Source organism: Arachis stenosperma, chromosome 6 (genome assembly GCF_014773155.1).
Source record: "Arachis stenosperma cultivar V10309 chromosome 6, arast.V10309.gnm1.PFL2, whole genome shotgun sequence".
NCBI classification, from domain to species: domain Eukaryota; kingdom Viridiplantae; phylum Streptophyta; class Magnoliopsida; order Fabales; family Fabaceae; genus Arachis; species Arachis stenosperma.
In genome coordinates, this window is record NC_080382.1 from 17,940,678 (window position 1) to 17,955,830 (window position 15,153).

Below are 15,153 nucleotides of genomic sequence, written 5' to 3' on the forward strand. Positions count from 1 at the left end.
TAAAATGAAAGTATTTTAGGTATAAAATGTTATTAAAGTTTCAGTCTTCATCTCTAAAAATTTCAGTCTCCTGTGTCCCTACTTTTTGGAGGTACTGAAATACTGAAATTTTGGAGATAAAGACAGAAATTTTAGTACCAATCTCTGAACTAACAAACACAATACTGAGTCTCAGTCTCTCAGTCCCTGTCTCAGTACCTGAAAACAAACGCTACCCTAGTGCACTGAGGGCTCAGGATTTGGTGGTCCAGGAACCTTTGGACCACTTAGTGGTCCAAGTAGAAAACATGTTTTTTAAGATTTTTTAACAACTGCTACATAGTCCTTTAACTAATTTTAATTATAAATTGACCCATATATTTTATATAATTATAAAAATAATTTTTTATTTTATAAATAATTAATTTATCATAAATCTATCATGTTCATTAACAATCAAATACAAAAACAATTTTTTGGCCATTACAATCGATTAAAATATTAAATTTGATTCGTGTCGTTCGCGAGGAATCATAAAATTGTGTTTTCTGCGAAAACCAATCGATTGGAATAATGAATCAATCGATTGGATTACAGTTTACCACTAAACAATCGATTGAAAATTGCCAAAAGCATGGTTTTCGCATAACTCAATCGATTGGTCATACGATCCAATCGATTGAACGATGAATAAAAATTAGATTTTTGTAATTCAATCAATTGTTTAGAATTTTCAATCGATTGAATGCTTCAAAACAACCTGAGTCTCACCAAATTCAATCGATTGCTTTTGTGACTCAATCGATTGAATTTACCCAAACAATATGAATTTGCCAATTTCAATCGATTGTAGTATGTGTGAGTTCAAATTCAATCGATTGAAATGATAATTCAATCGATTGGAACGCGATGTATTACGTCAGTCTTGTTTTCGTTTTTAAAAATTATCTTCTTATTCATCTATCTCATCTTTAAAATTCTATCTTCCTTTTTTAAGGTTTTATTTTGATTTAGATACTCTAATCTTATCTTTTCCTTAATATTAATATTATAAATTAGTGAATAATCCATCACCAATTATTCAATCCCACCATTAAAATCGTGTATCATTCTCTTTATAAAAAATTTCATTGTTTTTCTTTCGAACATCCATCCATCTACTGAATATCTAATTTTTTTTTATTTTTTATCCGTCTATTTAATATCCACTTTTTGTTCATCGTTAATTGACAATCACCCGTTGCAGCAATCAGCAAAAGTCCAATCAATTTTTTTTATTGTAGTGTTCAGAAAACAATCCATCGTTTTGATTACAAAATCGAGGTAAGTGGATAGAATCTCTAATTTATAGTGAATAAGTTGCAGCTTACCATTTTTTTAACAAAAAAAATTATAGTGAATAAGTTGCAGCTTACTATTTTTTTAACAAAAAAAATTTACAAAAAAAATTATTCACTTACCATTTTTTTGTACTAATTTATAGTGAATAAATTGCAGCTTGAGGATCACGATATTCGCATTACTCTGAAATCGGATCAACCATAAGAAGGCACAAATTATAGCGTCGCCGATGATTTTTGGAAATTGCACACTAACCATAAGATGTAAAGATTATAGTAGTAATCTAGATAAAACTTAATACTTTGGTTATTGTCAATTTATTTGTTATGTTTGGTGGATGTACTTCTTTAGTTATTTTTCAATGACTTCTTAAATAGATATTTATCGTTTTGTGGCTTCTACAATTTTTCTCTATTTCTATGCAATTTATAGATACTTTAGTTTAAAAAACTCATATTATTTTGATGTAGCAATGTTATTTTCGTTTATTATTTCAACAACAATTGCATACAAATATTATGTCTTGTAAATTATTTTATATTATTAAATTAATTTATAAATAAAAAAATTCCATGTCTTTTTATTTGTTGCATTCTATTTTGGATTTTTGCATCTTATAAAATTTGACCTCTCTATTTTAATTAATTTTATATATATTGCTAATAGATAAAAAAATCTTGATAAGAGTAACCATAAGAACAATCAATCATGATTATTATATATTGCATTTGGAAAGAGAGACTTTTTTAAAACAACATAACGAAAAATCAAGAAGCAATAAATTAGAATAGCAAACCAGAAATTCAAATTACATAAAGAACAGCTTCTTCTTCTTTCCTTCCCTCTTCTTTTTCTTCCCTTCCCCTTTCAGACGAACAGAGACACTCTTTCTCTTTTTTTTTCATTTTATAATTTTTTATTATGGGTAATTCGATCCAAAATTTTAACATCTAAGTAAAAAAGACAATTTCGTATACAAAAAAAAGATTAGAAACAAAAAAAATTTTAGCCTATACCTTAAGAACCAAAATCGTTCTTAACCCTTCATATTTCATAGGGACTTACTAAATACCTTTTAATTTTAATACTGTATGATATGAGATATAGAAATTCTTGGTTCGGCTAGAAAAACCAAGGTGAGACCACATAATGAAAAAATTCCGAGGGGAATGAAAAATTCATTACACATATTTTAATTGTAGAGAACATGTGGTAAATTGGATTTCCATTCTAGAGTTTCTTAGGTAACATAGAAAAATCAACCGTGCATATATTCACTTGGACTACAAACTATGCAATTACATCATTAGGGACAACTGGACAAGGAGCAATCAGATTTGAAAACAAACAAAGGTATGTGTCCTTGTATGTAACACCAAAAAATGTTAAACTATCAAAAAAGCCTAAGTGAGACTCCTAACTAGATTGGTATCTCAACATATAAGATATAAATTTTCTCCACTATTTAGTTGGCCATAAGAAGTGGAGGCAAATGAAAAACACTTGAAATGAAGAATGCAAAGAATCAGTATAAAATTCTGAGACAGCTTCCATCTTCAGAGATATGGTCTCTTGCATGCATAGAACTGTTGTTAAACCACTCTAGCCGCTACCAGCCCACAAGCCAGAGCTGCTCCAAACAAAGCATGTAACCTCACACAGAAGTACTTTGCCATGAAGACATTGCTTTTGTCCTGTAAGTAAATAGCACTGAATTGTGTATCCAATAGATCATTGTTGTGTTTGTCAGAGAAATAAAAGATATGCCACCTTCCAGTTTCTGGTACAAATTTAACATTCATTCGGGCTTCACATCCAGTTCTTGTTTCCAATCTAGGCTCCTTCTTCCTTTTTTTCCATCGTGTAATATTTCTCCATCCTGAATCCTTGCCTATGACATACAAACTTTTGTTTGTATATCTCGCCAGTACTATTCTTGAAGGTCTTGCTCTTCCTTGCACTAAAACTCTTCGACTTTGAGTACTTCATATAAAAATCAAATGCAAGCTGCAAAGTAGAAAAGTGGTATTTGCCAATTTTCTCCGCAAAATTCTCACTAAATTTCAAAGTTGTAATGTCTTGCACGGAGTCAACCGCATAAGCGGCTTCAAGGATATCTTCTGACATATCAAATTCAGAAAAAAATGCTCCCTCAATAAATTCATCTCTGAAATCTTGTTCGAATTCATTCTGTTCATCCATCATATATTGGTCACTTACTAGCTCTTCTTGTTGGTTAAAGTCATTGTCCTCCTGGTATTGCTCATTCATCTCAGTGTCCGTAAATATACCTGACATCTTAAAATGTCCAATGAAAAAAAAAATCAGTACACTCCATCTTATAACATTACATAAAATAGATAGATTCGTATATTGCTAGCAGGGACGGATCCAGAGATTTTAATATTGAGGTGCCAATTTTTATATAATTTTTTTTAATCTATAAAAATAATTAACATATAGTTATTGGAGTTAGTTTTTTAATAGATTTATTAAGATATATATAATTATAATTTTTTTCAATAATTTTATTTTTAATATGATAATTACATAAATAAAATATAACTTTAACAATTGTACATTACAAATTTATAAAATACCATATAATTTATAACGGGATTTGCTAAAAATGATCCCATATCTTATTAATTAAAATTCATTCTTTCAAAAGTTTTAAAAAAATTTGAAAATAAATTATAAATTATTAATTAATTGAAAGACACGGTACCATTGTAGAATACAAGATATACGATATCTTTATAAAATTTTTCTTTTACCAATATGAATTTAGAAGAAGAATTAATATTTTTTACAAGAAAATAATATCTACAGTATATAATGTGATTACCAAAGCATAACTACTTAAGTTATTATTAATATAAAAATATGAATGTTAAATATATTAATATAAAAAAACAAATGATTTTTAAAAAAAATAAATATAAAAAATATTATATAAAAACTAATTTGAAAGGTACAAAGACTTGAGGGTATGATATTAAATTAGTTAGGTAAAAATATTAATGAATTAACAATTAAGACATAAATCTATTACATAGTGAAAAATAATACATATAAAACTATTAAATTACCTAATATTTGTTTTTATTTTTAAACACAAATCTTATATATAAGTATAATTTCTTAAAATTTTGGGGGGTCCTGGCCACTACTCGCCCCCTCTAGGTCCATCCCTGATTGCTAGCTAATTAGTAATAAAAAATAATAACATCTATTTTCTTTTTAGTAATTCTCAATGTCTTGTCAGTTAATAAAAGATAAAAAAAACATTTTTTCATTACACAATCAATTTTACGAATAAAATATCGAAACGAATAATTGAAAAATTAGAGATTCTATCCACTTACCTCGATTTTGTAATCAAAACGATGGATTGTTTTCTGAACAATGAAAAAAATTGATTGGACCTTTACTGATTGCTGCAACGGTGATTGTCAATTAACGATGAACAAAAAGTGGATATTAAATAGACGGATAAAAAATAAAAAAAATTAGATATTCAGTAGATGGATGGATGTTCGAAAGAAAAACAATGAAATTTTTTATAAAGAGAATGATACACGATTTTAATGGTGGGATTGAATAATTGGTGATGGATTATTCACTAATTTATAATATTAATATTAAGGAAAAGATAAGATTAGAGTATCTAAATCAAATAAAACCTTAAAAAAGGAAGATAGAATTTTAAAGATGAGATAGATGAATAAGAAGATAATTTTTAAAAACGAAAACAAGACTGACGTAATACATCGCGTTCCAATCGATTGAATTATCATTTCAATCGATTGAATTTGAACTCACACATACTACAATAGATTGAAATTGGCAAATTCATATTGTTTGGGTAAATTCAATCGATTGAGTCACAAAAGCAATCGATTGAATTTGGTGAGACTCAGGTTGTTTTGAAGCATTCAATCGATTGAAAATTCTAAACAATCGATTGAATTACAAAAATCTAATTTTTATTCATCGTTCAATCGATTGGATCGTATGACCAATCGATTGAGTTATGCGAAAACCATGCTTTTGGCAATTTTCAATCGATTGTTTAGTGGTAAACTGTAATCCAATCGATTGATTCATTATTCCAATCGATTGGTTTTCGCAGAAAACACAATTTTATGATTCCTCGCGAACGACACGAATCAAATTTAATATTTTAATCGATTGTAATGGCAAAAAAATTGTTTTTGTATTTGATTGTTAATGAACATGATAGATTTATGATAAATTAATTATTTATAAAATAAAAAATTATTTTTATAATTATATAAAATATATGGGTCAATTTATAATTAAAATTAGTTAAAGGACTATGTAGCAGTTGTTAAAAAATCTTAAAAAACATGTTTTCTACTTGGACCACTAAGGGTGTGTTTGGGAAACCCGTTTGAAAGGAAGAAGCACGTTTAAATTTTTTGAAAGCTTCAATTTTTGGTTTGGCAAATTTTTTTCTCATGAACGCAGAAGTGATTTTGCTGCCAAAACCACGTTTACAGGAAGCAACTATTTGTAGCTTCTGCGTTTTCTTAACTGGCTTTTAGCCATAAATACTAACAATTTATTTACCTTTTACCAACTTTATCCTTTGTATATGTTATTGTATTAATTATAAAATTCTTGTTATTTCTATTTATACTTCTATTTTCTATTATTTATTATTTTTATTTTTTTCAATTATTTGTTTAACATTATACACTTTTATAATTGTGATTTTTGTGTATTATGATTGTTATTATTTTTTTATAATATAATTTATTAATTCTATTAGGTAAAGTAAATTAAATAAAAACTTAATTGTAAATAATAATAATAATAACAAATTATAATATACTAAAAAATAAGTACCAAAAATACTAAAAATATATTATATAAAAAGATCATCAAAAATTTTTGGATTTATTTCAATCACTATAAAGTAAATATTTAATTTTTTTTATTATTTTTAGCATTCTCTTTTATAATTGTAATTCTCGTATACTATGTTTTAGTGTAATTTTTTATAATATAGATTATGATTCTATTAAAAAAGATAAATTAAATAAAAAATTAATTATAGATAATAATAAACGTTGGATTCCAAACTAATACTAAGAATAAGATTATTGAGAGTACTAGAATAAGAGTACGATGTAAAAAATACTAAAGTAACATTTAATACTTAGAAAATGTAATATATTTGATTAAATATTCTTTTATATATATATAATTTATATTTTTTTATTTTTATTTAAAAATATATTTTATCTATTTTTATATATTATTTTTATTTTAGTAAGTAAATATTAATTTTATTATAAAATTAACTAATAAGATGTATTTAAATATCTAAATTAAAATAATAGGATAATATAAAAAAAATTTAAGTTGATGTCCATTTTAGTAATTTTTTATCTAAAAGTGATTTTGAATGGTATAAGCCAAACAACATTTATTTTACTATAATTCACTTTGATACAAAAATTACCAAACATAAATCACTTTAACACAAACTTACTTTTGATCAAAATCAAGTTTGCAAAATCAATTTTATGCAAACTTCCGTTTGCAAACTGTAATCCAAACACACACTAAATGGTCCAAAGGTTCCTGGACCACCGAATCCTACTGAGTGAGTACTTAATAACAGCTCTCCTTTACACTCTGCAGCTGGAGTGAGCGTGAGAATCACAATAGCAGTAGCACCCGCCACCTGAAAATATATGGATTCCCTCCTCCACAACAACGACAACGATGACAACCACCTGGACCACGTCCTCCACGACTTCCTCGCCCTCTCCGACCTCCCTTCGCTCTCTCTTTCCCTCTCCCTCTCTCTCGATCGCCTCGTCCATTCCTCCGCCTCCTTCTCTGAGGCCGACCACCTCGTCGACCGCGCCTTCACCATGGGTTCCATCCTCCTCGAAGTCGCCAAACACTCCTACAGAAACCGCGCTTCCGTTCACAACTCCCTCACCTGGCCCCTCCCCCCTGACCTCTCCATCAAGGTTACCTATTCTTCACACCTTTTTATGTAATTGTTCCGTATTTACTTAATCCATTATATCACTTTTGTTGCCGTGCGTATATAACGTGATTATTATGCTTCTTTGGTGCTGAATTCTGATTTTTATGTGGCAATGTTTAGGTCTTCTCATTGGTCGATACAAGTAGCCTGTGCCATGCAGCAGCTACTTGTAAGTTGTTTAGAAACTGGGCTAAAGATCCTTTCTGCTATTCACATATTGATTTGAGAACACCTGTTCCAAAGGTGAACGATGCACTAGTCGCCACTATCATACACCGAGCTGGAAAGACACTAAGGTACCGAGTACTGACCCTTTCCATGATAAGTTGAATCATTGGAATCATCTGTTACTGTTTTGAACCTCAAACCAAAACACAATATTGCTTGCGTATCTATTATAAGTTGAATTGTTTGGAAGGTGTGCCACTTCTGCGTTGTGTACACATTTTAATCAATGACTTGTTCGATAATATGTATTGCAGAATCCTTGATCTAAATTGTTTATCCTTATAATTTCATGGTTAAGTAATTTCAAGATTTTGTAGTTTCAAGTGTACTGTTTTTTATTTAGATTTAATTAGTTCTTTTATTGCGGTGAAAAATGAATAACGGCATCCATTTCAACTTCTGTGAGCTTCTTGAACATGCATGACAACATCGTTAATTTTTCCTGATTACTTCTTTCGTCTATCTTTTTCCTTCCTTCAAAAAGGTCTCTAATGCTTGGTGTTGTCCCTGATGCTACTACTTCATCCGGATCATGTCAGCCACTTTCTGATACTCGCAGAAATTGTTATTCATGTGGTTATAAGAGGTCACAGAAGGATTCATGCCATCTTACAAGATGCTGTTTAAACCCTTTAAATGCAGATGGTGGTGCTCTGGGGTATGTTCATGGATTTTAATGGTTAGTGTGTTTGGGTGACTTGTTTAAATGGGATCTTAATTGAGTTTTCTTTCTTTAGGGCCCTTTTGAGGAAGCTACACTTGTATAATATTGGACAGATGGATTCATCGTCACTTGTTGAGACATTGTCAGTATGTCCTTCTCTCCTTGATCTGGAAATTGTAGGGCTGTAAGTTATTTTTCCACCTCTCAATCTGTCACTTCTTTTCTTTATAAACAATTTTCAGATTGCTAGTGGATATGAATTAGAACAAAACATTATTTAAATACCGTCTTCAATTATTAGATTGGGAGTTCTGACTTGTTTTTATGATAATGTATTTATTTTTTGGTTCCTTTAAACTTTGGTTTATATATATTTTTTTTAATTAATTATCTCAACTTGTAGGTGCTTGATTTTTGCCATTATATGTGACTTCACATATTTTCCATTAATTTGTTTATAACTTGTACTTATATATTAATATCTTCTAGAGATGTTGAACTGGGGTGTATCTTAAGTTCAGTGAGTGCAAACTGCCACTTAATAGAGCGTTTGGCTTTTGCAGCTTCAACAACTGGTAAGTCACTTGTTCAGTTATAGTTTGCCATATTGGACTTTTTTTGGCCTCTTTGCTGATCTTTTTTTAATTATAGGTCGTAATGAAATTCTGAATATCCAAACCTGTTCACATCTAGTAGCTGGTTGCCCACATCTAACTGCTTTATCTCTTAGAGGCATTAGGATACATGATTATAAAGTTCGCATATTGGTTAAGGTATGTAGTCAGGAAATTCTCTATTTCCAATGTCCTATTTCAAACCTCTTGCTTCAGACATTCATGAATTGTGCATCTATTGGAACTTCCCGTTAATTTATGTAGGTATAAGGTATCTTGTTAATACGAATGTGCATTGAGATGGCAGTAGTAAAAGTGAGGGTATGAGATTTGGAGCCACTGTTTATTTCCTAATTTGGCTAATAGTTCTCTGAAATGTAGTTTAATAAAAGTAAAAGCAAAACACTGTATTCAAAGAGTTATTAACCACAAACTGCATGTGCAGGGGTTTCAGAAACTGAAATATCTTGACTTTTCAAGATCCGTTTCAATCACGGGTAGCTTCTTGAGGTCAGTTTTTGTTTTGTTTTTTTTTTACAAGACTTCGATAATAGCACCTCAGATTCTGACTGTCTCCTTTGAATATTTATTTGAAAAGCTAAAAACTTTATTTCTCAGAAACCTTGGAAATAGCAACGGTGGGAATTTTCTTGAGTTCTTAAATTTGAGGGATTGCATGCATCTCAAAGAGGTGAGTGTTGTAATTTCATTCCCTTCTTTTGCAAACCATTCTTCATTTCTTCCAGAAATGCTAATATTTAATGTGCAGATGGAAGTTGCTAAATTGTTGACAGCAATCATTGCAGGCAATTTCAAATCACTTGTTCATCTCGTGAGTAGATAGAAATATTTTACACTACAGATAAGTTTCTTCTAAAATTTGAAATTTTAATTCAATATTCTTTCTCTTAAATAGGACATATCCAACAGGGAAGGCTTAGGATTAAGGACTGACCGGCAGCATACGTGCTACATCTCTAGGTAATGCTTATAATTTGTCAATGTGTTCGTTAAACTTTCTTCAAGGGGAGCTGGTGCACAAGCATCCCACATTACACAGGGTCTGGGAAGGGCCAACGGGGTGTAATATAGGCTGGCTAACCTGGTCATTGTATCGGTGGCTGATTTTATGGTTTCGCCCGACCTTAAGGTCACATAGCGTAAACTTTCTTTTAAAAAAAGCTGTGATTATATATTCAATTATAAAGTTCTGCTCTATTTTGCAGTATTATGCCGGTCAAGGAAGTTTTGGATACAAGGCCTTGGATGCGTTTGATGGTTGATTATCCATCAGACAGAAGGTTATACACTTTTCAAGTTTCAGTATTTACCTCAGGTTGAGAAACCTTTTGTTTTTACTTCCGTAGTTGCCAAGTCTCATATTTCTTGATTGTTTCTCAGCAACAGAGACCCCTGATACTGGTGAATAGTGAGAGAAGTCCTCCATCACCATTGAGCAGCTAAAATAGTAATAGCGCTAGCTATGGTATTTTTTAAAGAAAGTCCCGATGGCATCGACCTTCTGGCCCTGCAACGGATCACATTTTATCACATTGATATAAGGACGACAATTTGGTGAACTAGGTACTCTCTTTTTGTGTGTGCGCACTCGCGCATGATGGACCATGTTGAAAGTAATCAATTGAATTTTTATATTAGTAAAAAATTTACAGTGATTGTTTAGCTTATGATCTTACTATTTTGAAAGCTTATGAAGGAATAGATATAATATATTTTGGCGAATGCAATAACTTACATGACAAGTTGCATCTAGTCTGTTTTTCATATCCAATGTTGGATATCCGAGATAGCTGTTTTGCCGTCACAAAAACGGATGCTACAATTTGATGAGCAAATACTATATGACCAACAAAAGTTATCATATTTTTGTCAACACTTGGCCAACAAAGAGAATTTTAAATTCTAAACCCTAAACTGTAAATCCTAATAGTATAAAATAATAAAACTAAAGTGTTGGTCCAAACTCAACGGCTGGCTAATACTGATAAAAGGTGTTGGCCTCTAGCATTTCTCATTTGGAGGGAGTTATGTTGTTGCTTGCACTGTTTGTGAGAGATGCTTTGTTTAACTCTCGCCTCTAATCATAGCATTCGTGTTTTGCATTCTGAATTTTGTGTACTAGGGGAGCAATAGAGGAAGATGAAAATGGTACGATGGATACCAGGTAACTGTGGACCGGTAACTTCGAACTTTCATTGACATTTTCTTGTTGAAGTTCATTACTGTTAGATTTTTCTTTTCCCTAATTGTTTTTCTGTTCTCTTCCTCAGCTCCCCTATAGAAGGTTGTTTTCATTAAGCATCAGTACAATGGATTTATTTTATTTTTTCGGAAGAGATGTATTCTACTTTTTGTGTTGATACACAGTTCAAATTGATGTCATTTCTTCCTTGCTCCCTTGCCCCCTTTGAAAATTGAGTTGTATGCAGATGGGTTAAAAACACGGAATTTTCGGAATCACATGATAGTGAAATTTTCGGTAGTTCCATACATCATGTTGGAGATCACCATTTTTAATCTAGAGTATTTATAGTCCATTATCATTTACTGAATCAGAAAAATAAATAAAAGGAACAATATATTATGCAAATCAATGAAATCATTCACCGAATTAGTAGTTAAGAAAAGGGAAACATTCATAGCAACGCATTCGGGTCCAGTTTTGGTGATGCAATTTGGAACGTACTAGCTAAACTTACTATTTACTAATTACTATAGTTTATTGTGATACTGCTAACAGACAATTTAGGCATTGAATATGAATTATGAAATCACAACCCCTTCTCTTAAAAGAGAGCGAAAAATGAAGTTGAAAGCCAACTAACGTTGAAGCTTAAAGCTCTCTTATGAGCAGTAATGGGTAGTGGATACCCAAGAATAAATAAAATATATATACATAAGGAAAAAGGCTAAGAAACCGTAGCCGCAGAAAAATGTGAGGTTAAAATCATTAATCAGATATAATTATATAAACATATAAGAGGGAGCAGATAATAATTAATAAGTGCATTGAGCGGCAAAAATGATGGGAGTGAGACTGACACTGCCTCTGATGGCGGTTCCTGTGTCCGTATTCCCACGTAGCTCAATCCAAACACAAATGAATTGGAGAACGAAAGGGGTTACGGCGTTTGGTGTGAATCCCAGCGAGTCAAAAAAAGAAGCATTGTTCTTGGAAGAAAATGGTGCTGTGGATGACATGGATGGTTACCTGAATCAACTCTCCCTCGAATACGACTCCGTCTGGGACACCAAACCTTCTTGGTAACTCCAAACCTCTTTCCCTTTCCACACAACAATCGTATTTTTATACGTATGTCTTGTGTAGGTGTCAACCTTGGACAATAACCCTAACAGGAGTTTCAGTTATTGCTATTAGCTGGTTAATTTCGCATTCAGTGCTAGTTACTTCACTCGTATCATCACTAATACTCGCATGGTGGTTCATCTTCCTCTATTCTTACCCCAAGGTCAGCTATCATCTCAAACCCTAAATACTCTTGTTTTTTCAAAATTAGGGATAGAGTGGTTAAATATGTTTGTTGTTGGGTCAGGCATATTCAGAAATGATTGCTGAGCGAAGAGAAAGAGTTACAAATGGTGTTGAAGACACATATGGTCGTACCAAGAAGCAGTGATTTTCTGTTTAACATAAAACGTTCATTCAAATTAGGTGAATTGGCTTAGAGATTGTAACGTTAATTTCTGTTTGAATATATGTAACCATGGGTTACCAACATATATAAGAATTTGCTAGCAATAGAAATTATTTTTCATATATTTAAGTTTTCCAAATCAATATCTAAGGCTAATGACTAAAGAATTAAGACTCAAACCAAAACCAACCCCCTACCACCAGAAAATTTCAATAAATTAAATACATCCAAGTTTTGTACATAGAAACATAATTTAATAGCACCTTCTTTCTTCAGTGCACCGCATTATCAGAAGGAAAGTAATTGTACTACTGAGTCAAAGTCTACCCTACTGATTTTTATTTAAACATGTCAGAGTTAGGAATATGAGCAGATTCTGTTTCTACTTTCTTGCACTCACTTCTCAGTACTCAGTATTTGTCTTTGCTTTATTATGGATTATTCAAACCTCATGCAGCATGTTTAGGTGACTATTCAAAGTAGAATTGGAAAGCAAGCATTGAAACCTTTTTTCTTTTCATGCCCAACCAAAATTTAGAAACAGAAGTTCTCTATGTAAATCAATATTCTGAACTTTAAAAAGCTGCAAATTATTTATAAAGCACAAGAAAAGGGAGAGAAAACTGTATGATCACATGTTTGTTGAAAATTGTGGCTAGCAATATCAGTATAACCCTCAAGAATAGTAACATCCTTTCTTGCTTATTATTAAGTCCCCTATTGTCTACTCATTCTTCCAAGCATACAAAATGAGAGAGAATTGTAACTGTGAATCCCTTAACTGTTGAGACAAAACACTAGGATCTGAAACTGATGATTTCCCCTTCTCAGTACTTGAAATGCATGTTCTGAACATGAACACTGCATTTCCCAAAGCATTTCCAAAGAGCCAATTATGCAAATCCCAAAACACTTCCACTGCTAAACCATCCACCAAAATGGTGTGGTTCCCTCTGAACTTCCACTTGAGTTGCTTCACCTGCATCACTGTCTTGCTATCAATCCTAATCACAAGACAAGGCTCACTGTTATTATTGTTAACACCTATTGTTGCGTCACACTCAATCCTAACATCATGAACTTGACCCTTGTCACAAAACTGAGCCTTGCAACTGTAGAATCTCTTGCCAAATATGTGTTCTCTCTTTGCAATGAAAATGGCTTCATTAACATAATGAACATAGTCACTATTAACCTTCTTGCATGCTTCCTTTTTGAGATCACCTAGGAGCAACACCATTTCTTTGTCGAACAAAACAGCTACATAGAACCCTTCCAATGGTTCTGGCCCTGAACCAAATTTAGCAGAGCTCAAGTCCCAAAGTATGTGTATTCTGCTAGATTCAACATCCAAATTCTTGGACCCTTTTCTCTTTGAGAAGAGCCATGGTTTTATATCAACCTTGCAGAGGCTTTGACGATTGTTCATCTCATCTATTCCAACAGTGAAGCCTTGACCCATGAGATTCTTGCTCCATGAGAGACTGATGATCAAGCAAGAAAATCCTCTTAGCTTGCACTGATAGACACAAGTAACCACATTCTGTGATGCTCTTGATGTTGTGATTGAAGAGGAGGAAGATGACGATGCATCTGCTACCTGAACACCATTCTCTCCAAAACAAGAAGGAAAATCCTTCATCATCAAGGCACCACCACCGACAGCAACAGCAGCAGCCGCCACAAAATTACCTGAACAAGTATATCTGCTGAAAAAAGGTGACTTTTTTGGATCATAATATAAACAGAAGGATCTGTCTAAAAGTAGCCATGGCTACAATATTTGAGAATCAGTTGAAAAAAGGTTCCTTTTCATCAGGGTCTCTTGTTTCTTCATAAAAGAATAGAAAAAGAGGAGAAAAAGAGAGGGAAAAGGTGATTGTGAGCGAGTGAAATTTGCTATATAACTATATCTATCAATTATGTGCTAACTGCTAAGGCTAACAGGAGTAATCACAAAAATGTTTGATTTGAAATTTGGAATGAACATAAAAGACAGGGAAAGGGTAAGTAAAGAGAAGTTGCTTTAAGCACATGGATGGGGAAAGAATGGACAAAGTGTTTGAGAAAAACAGGGCAGTGAGATTGTGAGAGTTGGTCTAATCTATAATATAAATATCAAATCACTTGGAGTTGGTATATGTATTTGCTTTGTTGCAGATATTGTCATTTCTTTAATAAAGAAATTTTCTTTTCTTTTCTCTTTTTTAATGAAAGAATTATGCAAAGTAATTTTCAAAAATAACCATATTAAATGTACACTAAAATCAGTTACTAATATGAAATATATGTTGAAATATAAATATTATTAAAAATAAATTAAATAACATATGTATTTATATATAAATATATTAATGATTAATTTTAGTAACTAATTTTAATGTATAAATAGTATTTTTATTATAAAAATTATAATTATGTCCTCCTGCAGAGAGGCAGATAGTATTGGTTAAAGTAAAATGTTGAAAAATAATTGCGGTAAAATGATGAGAAATGAATGTAATATATGATCATCCATCACATTCTTTTTCATATTAAAAACCATCAATTTTCCTTGACATGATCAAGTCTAAAGGGAAATTGGTTGTAATAATATTAAAACTAATTAAAAATGAT

The 15,153-nt window shown here is 31.5% G+C and overlaps 3 protein-coding genes across 6 annotated transcripts; 2 read left to right on the forward strand and 1 right to left on the reverse strand.

The window, feature by feature from the left end:
* The first annotated feature begins 7,014 nt into the window (after nucleotides 1-7,014).
* Nucleotides 7,015-11,365, forward strand: LOC130933116 (F-box protein SKIP17-like). 4 transcript variants are annotated; one of them, XR_009067616.1, is made up of 14 exons: nucleotides 7,015-7,334; nucleotides 7,475-7,650; nucleotides 8,067-8,240; nucleotides 8,320-8,388; nucleotides 8,736-8,821; nucleotides 8,898-9,019; nucleotides 9,306-9,370; nucleotides 9,479-9,551; nucleotides 9,630-9,692; nucleotides 9,777-9,841; nucleotides 10,087-10,161; nucleotides 10,262-10,444; nucleotides 11,004-11,045; nucleotides 11,152-11,365. XR_009067616.1 is itself a non-coding variant. In XM_057862630.1 (12 exons), exons 1-12 carry the CDS (start codon nucleotides 7,050-7,052, stop codon nucleotides 10,275-10,277), a joined length of 1,311 nt encoding a protein of 436 aa, XP_057718613.1. In that variant the 5' UTR covers nucleotides 7,015-7,049; the 3' UTR covers nucleotides 10,278-10,990. The 4 variants fall into 4 exon arrangements, 1 of the variants encoding a protein (XP_057718613.1); XR_009067615.1 differs by having other exon boundaries at nucleotides 8,320-8,430; nucleotides 11,004-11,059; nucleotides 11,152-11,364; XR_009067614.1 differs by having other exon boundaries at nucleotides 8,320-8,430; nucleotides 11,152-11,363.
* A 464-nt stretch (nucleotides 11,366-11,829) lies between these two features.
* Nucleotides 11,830-12,659, forward strand: LOC130933117 (uncharacterized). Its single transcript, XM_057862632.1, has 3 exons — nucleotides 11,830-12,145; nucleotides 12,210-12,351; nucleotides 12,436-12,659. Exons 1-3 carry the CDS (start codon nucleotides 11,904-11,906, stop codon nucleotides 12,517-12,519), a joined length of 468 nt encoding a protein of 155 aa, XP_057718615.1. The 5' UTR covers nucleotides 11,830-11,903; the 3' UTR covers nucleotides 12,520-12,659.
* A 452-nt stretch (nucleotides 12,660-13,111) lies between these two features.
* LOC130936151 (uncharacterized) lies at nucleotides 13,112-14,598 on the reverse strand. The gene has a single exon (XM_057866162.1). It carries the CDS (start codon nucleotides 14,180-14,182, stop codon nucleotides 13,262-13,264), a length of 921 nt encoding a protein of 306 aa, XP_057722145.1. The 5' UTR covers nucleotides 14,183-14,598; the 3' UTR covers nucleotides 13,112-13,261.
* Nucleotides 14,599-15,153: the final 555 nt, after the last annotated feature.

Excerpts from the sequence above, each read along its gene's own strand:
- LOC130933116 (XM_057862630.1), top strand. The coding sequence starts at position 7,050 with ATGGATTCCCTCCTCCACAACAACGACAACGATGACAACCACCTGGAC. Across the intron at positions 8,822-8,897 it reads TTTTGCAGCTTCAACAACTG|GTCGTAATGAAATTCTGAAT; the intron begins GTAAGTCACTTG and ends TTTTAATTATAG. Across the intron at positions 9,842-10,086 it reads CATACGTGCTACATCTCTAG|TATTATGCCGGTCAAGGAAG; the intron begins GTAATGCTTATA and ends TCTATTTTGCAG.
- LOC130933117 (XM_057862632.1), top strand. The coding sequence starts at position 11,904 with ATGATGGGAGTGAGACTGACACTGCCTCTGATGGCGGTTCCTGTGTCC. Across the intron at positions 12,146-12,209 it reads TGGGACACCAAACCTTCTTG|GTGTCAACCTTGGACAATAA; the intron begins GTAACTCCAAAC and ends TGTCTTGTGTAG. Across the intron at positions 12,352-12,435 it reads TCCTCTATTCTTACCCCAAG|GCATATTCAGAAATGATTGC; the intron begins GTCAGCTATCAT and ends TTGTTGGGTCAG.
- LOC130936151 (XM_057866162.1), bottom strand. The coding sequence starts at position 14,182 with ATGATGAAGGATTTTCCTTCTTGTTTTGGAGAGAATGGTGTTCAGGTA.